The sequence below is a fragment of the Lepisma saccharinum genome, chromosome 9 (genome assembly GCF_977018435.1).
Source record: "Lepisma saccharinum chromosome 9, izLepSacc3.1, whole genome shotgun sequence".
Classification (NCBI taxonomy): Eukaryota; Metazoa; Arthropoda; class Insecta; order Zygentoma; family Lepismatidae; genus Lepisma; species Lepisma saccharinum.
In genome coordinates this window covers 93,053,216-93,065,622 of record NC_139237.1, presented here as the reverse complement: position 1 = coordinate 93,065,622, position 12,407 = coordinate 93,053,216, and the positions used below count along the sequence as shown (strand labels likewise).

The window sequence follows — 12,407 nt, the reverse complement described above, 5'->3', positions numbered from 1 at the left end:
GATGGGAGAATATGCCACTGCTTTATACTATTACCAAGAAATGCATATCACATCCTGTTCTATTTAAAGGAAGCAGTTAAATCTCTCTAAAATTTGCTTCTTAGCTTGTGACCGAAACTTTCTCACAAAGGATAATCTAGGAAGAGAATGTCGGAACATTCAATGAAAGATTTATGACAACTGCAGCATAATTTACTAAAGTTATGAATGGAAGCCTTACCAACAGGACAAATATATGTAAAACGCTAAAAGTAATAGCAAATTCAGGAGAATCAATGGTACATAATATATTAAGCAGTAAATGAGAATAACATCTTGCTGATGTGCAGTTTATATCATGAAATATTTACCTTCTTGAATGGTACTGCAAGTAAACGAAGCATGCCTGGAGTTTTTTCGTTCCAACTTTTATCAAAAAAACAAATGTAACAAAATTGTTGATGATAAAGTTGTGTTTGTAAGCAAGGGACAAAGTGGCAGTTACAGGTTGTTTCATTTTAAGTCCACTTCATCCTCACATAAGCTAATCGAGACCGGACCTACAGTTTAAAGTGGAAGTATGCTACCACCAGGGATTTATTCTGTGACCCCTCGATTACAAGACAACAGTGTTCCCGCAACACCACTGGGGAGGGTGTAGAGACAGAAAAAGCAGAATTAGTGTTTAAGGTAAGTGTCAGATTCCAAACCTCACTCTACCCTCAATTTATCACGGAGTTTTAATGTATTTCAAACTAAATTGCTATTTTGTACCAAAGCTACAGCTACAAATTTTTCTAGCTAGCTACAGTAGTATGAATTGTACTTTATTATTATTATTATAATGTGTGGAAAATATCTGGTAATTATGCGATATCAACCGAACACCTCTCACTCGTTTATTTCGGCATTGATACTTACCTATTCTGCATTGCGGAAGATTCTTTAAGGTGAGGTTATGCCTTTTTACATAAAATAGTGTCAACTTTTCATATTACAAGTCATTATTTGTCTTCCTTATTCCGCTTGGGTAATAGACAATATGGCATGCACTCGTCATGGATCATTGCACGTCGTGCTTGTGTTTTATCGATTTGGAGTGGGTATGCAGTGTTTCAACCTTCTTAACCGAAAAATACCTACTTTCGTGTTTATTATGTCATCACAAACCATTGAAGGATAGCCCCCCCAAAAAAACATTCATGATAGCCCCACAAACCATTGACGGATAGCTCCAAAAAATATTCACGATAGCCCCACGAATCATTGACGGATAGCCCCAAAAACCATTCACGATAGCCCCAAAAACCATTCATGATAGCCCCACGAACCATTGGTGGATAGCCCTATGAACCATTGACGGATATTCCCAAAGACCATTCATGATAGCCCCAAAAACCATTCACAATAGCCCCAAAAACCATTCACAATAGCCCCAAAAACCATTCACGATAGACCCACGGACCATTTCTGGCAAGGTTAGGTTAAGTAAGCATAGTTAAAAATAAAAAAAATTCTTGTAAGATTGATTGATTGATTGAATTTTTGTTTAAAGTCCACTTTATGCACAATAAGGCTAATCGGGACTGGACCTACAGTTTAAAGTGGGATCCGAACCACTTGTGCCTCCACCAGGTATCGAACCCGGGACCCCTTGATTACAAGCCAACAACGCTACCACTGCACCATCGGGGAGGCCAATTCTCGTAAGAAAAAGGCACGTTTGGAAACACTTGCGAGACCGCGTGACTTTCGACGCTCGCGCCATCTGCAGGTACATAATGGAAACAACGGCATAATGTTGTAAGGAAATGCAAGTTCCTTACATAAAAAGTGATTAATTCTTGTTCTGCAGCATTCTATGGTGAAGTTTTCCGTTTTTGCAAAAGAAAATACCTCGAAGAACTTCGACAATGCTACAGAAACTGATTTCAGTAAGTAGTTTCTCCTGTAAATTTGAAGAAATCCGTTAGGGCGATATCGCATATTTACCAAATATCTTATGATTGGTACATTATTAAGAATCAAAGTTATATTTGTGTAACTTTTAAGTCACCCTGTATATAGATGATTTCTTGTGATAATTACAGAATCTAACGGCAGCAGCACATGGGGCAGAATATGCCTTCTTGGAAACGTCAAAATGTTTGAAAATCATCAGCCACGAGAGAGAGCAAAGGGGTAACCTGGAGAGGCTGTTGGGGAGAATTGCTCTGGAGAACACAAGAATGTCTCACCTTGCACAGGGAGGTCAAATAAATGATGGTAAGGTTGAGAAATATTCCAGTTCTGATTTCTATTTGTTGTGAGTCATGGTGGTCCAGTAGGCAGGGTGCTGGATTACGATGGTGGACTCAGTTTCCGTTCCCAGGGCGAGTTATTTCAGGTGGGAATTTTTATAGCAGTTTCCTTGCATTGTGTGGCTCTGGAGTTCACCCAGCCTCTAATAAATGGATACCTGCGGGAGGGATGGTAAAGTCATTCTCTCCTGCCTCCATAGCACGTAGTAATGTTTCACTTCTGTTGCATTGCTTTCCTTCTGCTTGTGTCTGAGCGGTGTTTAGATGAATTTCAAGGGACCCTCACATGAGGAGGCTGATATTTGAAGCCAGGACCTTCAGTTCCAGGATTGAAAGTTGGCCACCGAGACGACTGCTTTTTATTTGTGTTAAATGTTATGGATGAACTGATAAAATTGAATTTAATTATATATTAATTAATAAAGATAAATGGTAATGCACTGATGCATATAAAATAGCAAGTATTTAGTTCAAGAATAAAAAAGTATGACTTTATTTCATTTACCCATATATATATATATATATATATATATATATATGAATAGATACTCTTGCCTTTGGTATGATCACTGTCATCAGGAAAATTTAGAAGAAGCTTCTTGAATAGTTGAAGAATTGGTGATTCTGGCCTAGAAAGTCAGAAGCAGCTTTTCCCTTAGTGATGGGATTCATGTGATAACGACACTTCACCTAATGAAAACATCCTTGCCAGACTTTTGCCCTTAAAGAGACTTTGCTCCACAGAGATCCACATTTTGTTGTGTCTATTCCTTATCTACACAATGCGTTACTCCAAGAAATCAATTCTAGTTCTGCTAGGTAGAACTTTCCGACAAGTTCAGTTACTGTTATGAAGTTCATTAATTCTTTACATACCATAATTTTTGCTTAAACATGCACATTTTGTACATATTATTTTTATACCATTCTAAAAATCACAAAATGAGATAACTTAAAAGTTTTGCAAAATCTATAAAAAAATATATATATTGGATTCTTAAAATTACTGCAAGTACACTGACTTACTGATGTGCAATTACTGGCTCATGAACCCATTAAATTGTGGTTTAACCATGGATCTTTGGCCTTCTGTATGTGCTTATACATTTATGTAAGGTGCCTTGTAATCAAGAGGTCCTAGGTTTCATACCCAGTGGAAGCGCATAGTGGTGGATCCCACTTTAAACTGTAGGTCCAGCCTCGAGTAGCCTATCTGTGCACAAAGTGGTTTTAAAGCAAAACTTCAATCACAAACATTATGTTGGTACCATGTCCATTGTGAATATTGTAGAGGTTGGTTTTACAGCACAGTGTTAGAGCATCGTCACGGAATGAAAAAGAAAAGCCTTTGTCAGGAAAATAAGAAACAAATGAAATGATAAAACCTGTCAGAAGGTTAAAAGTTGTGTTCCTCCAGGACTGAGGAAGCAAATCTCTTTACCGAGAATATAATTTTTGTGCTAGACTTCAATATCAGTGTATTCTTCACTTTACTGGGTTCATTCCACCATGAGGATCTCCAAAATAGTTTATTTTCTTTTTGATAATACACCAGTGAGCATTGAACCTATATTAAACCTTGCGAATTGCCCTTTTTTCTGCTTTTAGAACTTTTGGATGAAGTTTCACTTGATGAAGATTCAATCTCGGATATTACAGTAAAGACGTATGAGGATGCAGTCAATTTGCAAGTTAGTACTAATAACATCTGCATATATATAAAACCTCAATATATGTAGTGACTATAACCACAGCAAGTTCATTCCCATACTTATTGTTGTAGATAGTAGAAGCCAGATACTTCTGCTTGAAAATCGTAACTAATAAAAGTTGTTTAACATATTGATATACATTAGTGGATGAATAATATTTACTCGAATTATAAACATCACTTTACCAGAGTTCTGCTTCAAAATATTCAAGAATTACAACAAAATATTAAAATTCCTGGTATGTATTACATACTTCCTCACACTACTGGTGCAAGCCTTGTAACCAGGGGGTTCCAGGTTCGATACCCACTGGAGGCACATAGTGGTTCAGATCTTATTTTAAACTGTAGGTTCAGTCGCAAGTATCCTTTCTGTGCATCAAGTAGACTTTAAAAAAAAAACAGCAAAATAAATGGAAACTTCAAATTTTACATAATTCCGAGGATAATTGGACCCTGCAAAAATGTCACCTGGTATTTTTGCGGACCCTGCAAAAAGACCAAAGTGCTAGAAATGTATTGCTTGGTATCAGTAAAGATAATCCTACAAATAATTACCAATACCACTGGTATCGACTAATACCAGCACTGGTATTAGTGCTAAGCCCGAGCTGTAGAAGATACGGTATTGTACCCAGGTGTAATGTTAGATCATTGCTTAAAAATTAACATAATTTACTATGATGTATTTTTAGAAGGGAAAAAACAACAATATGGTGATGGTTAAACTGTGCAATAATATAACAATAACCTTTGTCAGGCGCTTGGCAACAAGTGCTTGGCACAGCAGCATGGTCTGGGCCCAGGAGAGTAAAACAAAGCACCATGGCACTTGACAAGCAACAGCAGCAGGTTTCAAAGGAGCACTCCTCTTCACAGAAAAACTCTAAGCAAAATCCACACACACACCCTGGGAGCACGGTGTACATGCCTTACAGCCCAGACTAGCAGGAAGAGGGACCAGTTGTATTCTTATCAGTACACATAGTTGTTTATATAAGAAATTGAGCCCAGAAAATGTCATGGCAAAACGTATCCTATCCCATGAACAAGTAAAGATGCAGGTATTAAAAAATTAGTGAATGAGTGTTGTAGTGTAGATGTTTTGGGTACACAAACGCATAAGTACTACCTAGCTTTGTATTAGCCCATTTGCCTCTTTTGATGTCTAATTTCTGTATGATTCAATTTCACCCTCACTTCATTGGATGTGCCCGAAATGCAAACATGAAGAGCTTATTATTCTTGCCCCTGTTGTTAATACAGGATGTTTCACTCACTCTCGGCCCCAGATCTTCACTTATAAAAATCAAACTATTGGTCGTAATGTAATCAAATTTGCTATGTACAGAAGCATGATGACATCACAGCGATTGTTGGAAGTGGTCGCCATTGCATGCCTGCACACGCCTCTCCATGTTACAGAAGCTAACCACCAACACATCAGGAGTCACAGCGTCAATTTCCCACCGAATGCTGTCTTGCAGTTCCATGATAGTCCATGGCTTGTTGTTGTAAACCTTTCCTTTCAGCATGCCCCATAGGAAGAAATCGCATGCTGTTGCACTGATTGTAAGCATGAACTTTCAACCAAATCCGAACAAACACGAACCACTATCAGGTATGTCACAACAGCAGGGCTAAGAACTCGGACTGAAAGCACACGTCCGTACGATCGGCATTTAATGGCAGAATCGCCCAGAAGCCCGTGCATGTCCATGCAAGGACTAGAGAGACTATGGCGCCATCTCCAATGACATCGCCATGCTTCTCACACACCAAGGTATGTCCATAGTAATTTTCATTACATTATGACCAATAGTTTGATTTTTATAAGCAAAAATCAGGGGCCAAGAGCAAGTGAAACATCCTGTATATTGCTCACAGTTATATCTATCTTTTCTTCAACTATTTTAAAACTTTTCTAGAGGTGCTTGTTTAACTTTGCAATGCCAGAGAGTTAGGCCTTCTGCAGACGCAACACCTAAGACTGCAAGCTAATAACAGGCTTGCTTATTCCATCTTCTGAAAAGAAGAAGAAGCAAAGCAAGAAGAAAAATGGAGTAACACAACATGGTAGGACAAGAAATGTGGAGTTCCATTCCAATCTCTCTGAGCTTTCTGTTGCATACTACACACAAACTTCATATGAAATTCTATTCACTGTTAGAATAGGAATTCTTCTCAATGCTGTTCCCAGCAGACTTATTTATATTCAGTATTATGTGAAGTGCCGTAGAGAGTACTTAACGCAGGGCTTTTTAAATCAGGATCGAAGGGGTGAAAATTTGTAAGCAAATGGGTTAAGAGACCTGAGATATAAAACCAAACTACCAAAGCGTCTAATTAATAATGAATAGTGCCAACACTCGCTGAACAATGTAGCAATTAAAGTTTTTCAAAATAGTTAGTTATATAGTGGCGTAGGGATGTGACGACCTCATCGCCCAGTGACTTGTTCACTTTAGTTAGTCAACCAACAGAGTGAAATGGTCAACATTTTGCTCTGTTGGGATTTACAGAGCTGTCCTGTCATGGCTCCATGAGCGTCCCACAATCTGCAGAAGTGGGGTATGGTTGGTGGACAACAATGTGATCCTCCCAGCTAGATCCGAGGGATCGCTGACCAACGACAGGTGCAGTCCTCCATTCATATTGGGGATTAGGCATAGAGCTGACAATTCTGCACTGTAAAAATACATGTCAAGAAACAGCAATATGAGGCCATGGATGTTCCCAAGGTAAAATATTCCAGAGGTAAAATAGCCCCCCATTCGGTTCTCCGGGTGGGGACTATTTTGGGAGGTCCCTGGACTAAGGATAAGATCTACATTAGGAATAAGGATATTAAATTAGGCACCTGGAATGTTCGGAGTCTTTAACGGCCTGGGGCATTTCAGTGTACAGTTAATGAGATAGTTAAGTATAAATTAGATGTAGTAGCTGTCCAGGAAGTTAGGTGGCCAGGAGAAGGGAATTGTAAAACTAAAAATTATACTTTTTTCTGTGGTGGTACTGAAAATCATAATTTTGGAACAGGCTTCTTCATAAATAATAGAATTATCTCTGCTCTTAAAACAGTAGAATTTATTAATGATAGGATATCATATGCAGTTTTACAGGGTAGGTGGTTTAAAGTTATTGTAATAAACATACATGCTCCAAAGGAAGATAAAGATGATAATACTAAAGATGATTTTTATGCAGAGTTAGAACAGGTCTTTGATAAATTTTCTCAGTATGATATGAAAATTCTGTTAGGTGAGTATAATGCACAGATTGGCAAAGAAGAGACATTCAAACCCACGATTGGTAAAGAAAGTCTTCATGAATTAAGTAATGATAATGGTATAAGATTAATTACTTTTGCAACCTCAAAGAATTTAATTGTGAAAAGTACCACTTTTAAACATAAAGATATCCATAAATATACCTGGTCTTCTCCAGATAGTAAAACTCATATTGAGATAGATCATATTCTCATTGATAAGAGAAGGCATACTAGTATAATTGACGTTCGTACACATAGAGGTGCGGAATGTGCCAGTGACCATTATTTAGTAATTGCTAAATTAAGAGTAAGACTCGCAGTGATATCATAACCAACAAAATCTAAAAGTTATAAAATTTAATACAGGAAAATTTGCTGATGAAAGAATGAAGAAAGATTACCAAATTAAACTGTCAAATAGATTTGATGTTTTGCAGGATTTAAATGATGATGAAAATATAAATGAAACAGACGTAAATAAGAATTGGTAGCACATACGTAATGCAATAGAATCAGCAGCTAAAGAAAGTATAGGATACCATAAACCAAAAAAAAGTAAGCCATGGTTTGATAATGAATGTCATAATCTAATAGAAATAAGAAATCAGGCTAGACTTAGGTGGTTAAATAACTCTGATGATACAAATCTAAGCAATTATAATAGAATAAAGCGAGAAGTTAACTGCACGTTTAGAAGAAAAAATAAGATATTACTTGAAAAGCAAAATTAACGAAATTGAAACAAACAGCAAAAAAAAAAAAAATATCAGAGATTTATATAAAGGTGTAAATGAATTTAGAAAGGGGTGGCAACCTAAAGTAAACTTGATAAAAGATAAAGACTGTGATTTCCTAGCTGACCCAAGCGATATTCTAAATAGATGGAAGAACTACTTTAATGACCTTTTAAATGTTCATGTAGGAGATAAATCAGAAGTAAATGAAGTACACACAGCAGAACCTTTAGTTCCAGAACCTAAATTGACTGAAATTAAAGATGCTATTAAAAGGCTAGAGAATAACAAAGCACCTGGCATTGATTTAATACCAGCTGAGTTAATTAAATATGGTGGAAATTCGTTAATATGTTAAATTCATAAATTAAATTGTTTAATATGGAATAAAGAAGAAATCCCTCAACAGTGGAAAGAATCCATAATTGTTCCTGTGTTTAAAATTAACGTGGAATTTCTCTACTCTCAACAACATATAAAATATTATCTAACATTCTTTTAACAAGACTAACCCCATAGGCTAATGAAATTATAGGTGATTATCAATGTGGATTTAAACGTAACAGATCAACTACAGATCAAATTTTTCACATCAGACAGACACTTGAAAAAAGTGTAAATATAATCAAAATTTCCATCAGCTATTCATTGATTTCAAAAAAGCATATGATTCGGTCAAAAGAGATAAATTATATAATATATTAGTAGAGTTTGGAATACCTAAGAAGCTTGTTAGTATGATAAAAATATGCACCACTGAAACAGAAAGTAAAATTCGTGTGGGTATTAATGTGTCCGACAAATTTACAATTCATGATGGGTTAAAACAAGGAGATGCATTATCTCCATTGCTCTTTAATTTTGCCTTAGAATATGCTGTTATTAAGGTAAAAGAAACTAAAGAAGGCCTAAAATTAAATGGCGTGACTCAAAACTGCTAAACAGATAGCTTTGGAAGTTAACAAAGAGAAAAATAAATATATGATTACAGGCTGAAACCAAGTGTTAGGTAATAATCAAAATCTAATTTTTGTTTACAACTCGTTTGAACCAGTTTCCAAATTCAAATCCTTAAGAGTAATATTAACAAATAAAAAGTAGGCTTAATTCAGGAAATGCATGTTACTTCTCTCTTCATAAACTTTTGTCTTCTCATTTAATATCTAAGAAACTAAAAGTTAAAATATACAAAACAGTAATTTTGCCTGTATTATTATATGGATGCGAAACTTGGTCCCTTACATTGAAAGAGGAACATAAATTGAGAGTATTTGAAAATAAGATCCTTAGGAAAATATTTGAACCTAAAAGGGATGAGGAGACAGGTGAGTGGAGAAGGTTACATAATTTAGAACTACATAATTTATATTCATGTCCAGATATTATTAGAATGATTAAATCAAGAAGACTTAGGTGGGTAGGCCATGTGGCACGAATGGGAGAGGAAAGAGGAGCTTACAGGATTCTTGTTGGGAAACCTGATGGTAAGAGACCTGTAGGAAGGCCAAGACGAAGATGGAGGGACAACGTTGAGATGGACCTAAAGGAAATCGGTAGGGATGGAAAAGAGTATATAGATCTTGCTCATAATAGGGACAGGTGGAAGGCCTATGTTGCTGCAGCCATGAACCTTTGGGTTTAAAAGACTAGAGAGTTAGTTAGTTAGTTAGAACATTAGAATATATGCATTTCAGCACTGTTTCCATAATTTTTTACATGTGTCTTTTTTTATTATACAGTCTGATGTTGCCAGTGGATCATCACAAGCTAGCACCAGACGACGTCACTCATATGGAGTTCGTCATCCTAGGAGACCGAACAAGGTAAAACTTTATTTTAAACCTGCCAATTCTCTAACCCCTTAGCTACTGAGCCAATCATATCTTTGTCACTTTTGCCTGCCTTTAAGGAATAACAATTGTTTGTATTTCAAATGTCAATTTACATTTTTCTCCTATAATATGGTAATAATATTTTTAATCAGGATGTAAAATGTCAGCATTCGCTCTAGACATGGAAGTAGGTATCTTCACGTGTGTTAAAACTGGGGTTAAGTAATGATGTTTAAAGTATTTGTTCACATTTAATTTATTTCAATTTATTTGCAATATTTTTATAAATATATATTTAAATCTTCAGTTATTGTCTGTGTAAGTAAACAGCAATATAATAAATGTACTTCTTGTGGATGGAACTTCTTTATTCAATATTTCCACACATATATGTATTTTTTTCAATAATAATTATTAAGAGAATTATTGTAAAGGGAAATTATTACTTATTCACCAAAAGTGTTAGTCTTTTAACAACTATACACAAATAATTAATTGATTTTATGTTAAGTGCCTTGAGACTTACACATGGACCTTTGTGGTATGTATTTATTCTCTAAGCCTACGAAAGTTCTATCAGGTTCGAAGATTCAAATATATTAGTGAAAATGAACTGTTTCCTAGGATCGGAGGAGGACACGAGTGCCAGACAAACCAAATCTCTCCCTGAACCTCTGGTCATTTCTCAGAAATTGTATCGGCATGGACCTCAGCAGGATACCATTACCTGTAAGTATTGGTGATTGCAGTTTTAGTAGAATAATAATCATAATTAGTAATAGAACGTCCTAGTTTACCACATGACTGATACAAATGAAATATTGTAAAAAAAAAAATCAATGCTTTTCATAAGCATGTATACAATTACTAATATGTACAGTCATGAACACTTCTGGGTTGGGTTAATCCCACTAACTACCAATGGAATCATTCCAACCCTAAAGTGTCCGTGACTGTTCCTTCAACTAGTAGATCTGTGCCTGCCTTAACATTTAAGTTTTTCTCCAGGAAACTTTCTGCATGAAAAACAGGTTAAAAATATAAGGATAAAGTAAGGTAGTTGCGAGCATGCTTTTCATAATTCACCTCCGTAACCAAGCATGTCAAATTGTTTAACTCTCATTCTCACTCCACCCATATTGTCACTCATGGTTAAGTCCTGGCCGTAGTGTTAGAAGATGGTGTGGGGAGATGGGAAGAAAATTTTTGAAAAGCAACCCTCCACCTTGTTCATTGTCACCATATTAAACCATAGGAGCATAGACTTGACTAAACATCTCCCCACATAAGAATTTCCACTTCAGCTGCTGCCATCCAATTTGTTCTTTGATTTATTTCACCTACGTAATAATCCTTGATGCTCATCATCAGAATTTACCTAAAAGTGGTAGAAAAAACATTACAACATTTTTCCCTTTTAACCATACTATTGCATTATTTTGTTACACGAATAGTAAACAAACAGCGAACTAAAACTCAAATAGCTTTTCTATGGTATGCCAGAGGTTTTTTAGGGCCACTTTATGGACAGACAGAGTTTAAAATGGATTTTATCTGTATTTAGGATTTTTGGAATAAATAACATAACCTGTGGTGCAACAGCCCACAAGGGCTAGGGCGTACCTTTCAACTGCCGACCTCACTCCCACCTGCTGAGGTGGGGGGAGGGGGAAGGATCATCCAACCATTTACGGTGACGTGTGGACACCCAGTCATTATAGGTTTCCGTGACCTGGTTACGCTACTCATTTGTAGCTCCACCCAGTAGCCACAAGTGGTTCAGGTCGCACTTTAAACTCTAGGTCCAGTCCCAATTAGCTGTACTGTGTATAAAGTGGACTTAAAACACAAACTCAATCAATCATTTGTAGCTCCCCCATTTCCTCACAATAGTTGGTTGCTGCAAGCTTTATGCACGGACCAAAATCTCAGAAGGGTCAATCCATATGAAGTCATACAACATGGTTGCTTGACCATTTTTAAAAAGGTTTATTTTTTGTGTGGTGTGAGCCTCATATGTTGGCAGTTCAGAACCACTGTTATTTTATTTTTACTATCACCGATTTCAAGATGGCGGGCATTTTTTTTATCATGGCGCAATCATTTTCTCCATTCGTAAGCATCAGCGGTAACTTTTTTTTCTCAGCTCTGGCAAGTCCTACAACAATGAGACAAAATCTGTGATGTTAAGCACCTTATAGGCTACAATTTTATTTCGGTGTAATTTTCTAAATATTATTCCTTCATAAAGAGCATTTTGAACTCAATATCGCACAGTACTGATGTCTACATTTTCATCCCCATAAAATGCCCTCAGTCTCAGATGAATGTCAATTTGTAGCATATTTTCTGCAGTTAGAAACTCGATCACTGCACGCTACTTCAGGCGCTTCACCAACATTGAATGGTTACATGCTGCCATTTTCCTCGCAATAGTTCAGCACCCCCTGGCGATAGAAGTTTTGAAAACTTCAATGGAGAAGCAGGAAAGTCTTATAAGTGCAATGTATGGTTGCTCAAAATCCAAAATGCGTTTACAAGGTAACAAAAAATAAAAACGTGGGAAGCTTTACTTTTCAG

At 36.4% G+C, this 12,407-nt stretch overlaps 1 protein-coding gene across 2 annotated transcripts in view; it reads left to right on the top strand.

Annotated features, from left to right (window-relative positions):
* LOC145992827 (oxysterol-binding protein 2-like) overlaps window positions 1-12,407 on the top strand; it is a 32,794-nt gene that overhangs the window by 6,692 nt on the left and 13,695 nt on the right. For both annotated transcript variants that reach the window (XM_083129222.1, XM_083129221.1), the window contains 4 exons: window positions 2,070-2,244; window positions 3,888-3,970; window positions 9,735-9,818; window positions 10,452-10,556. In XM_083129222.1, coding sequence (XP_082985348.1) covers window positions 2,070-2,244; window positions 3,888-3,970; window positions 9,735-9,818; window positions 10,452-10,556 — 447 coding nt within the window. The remainder of the gene's footprint in view (window positions 1-2,069; window positions 2,245-3,887; window positions 3,971-9,734; window positions 9,819-10,451; window positions 10,557-12,407) is intronic.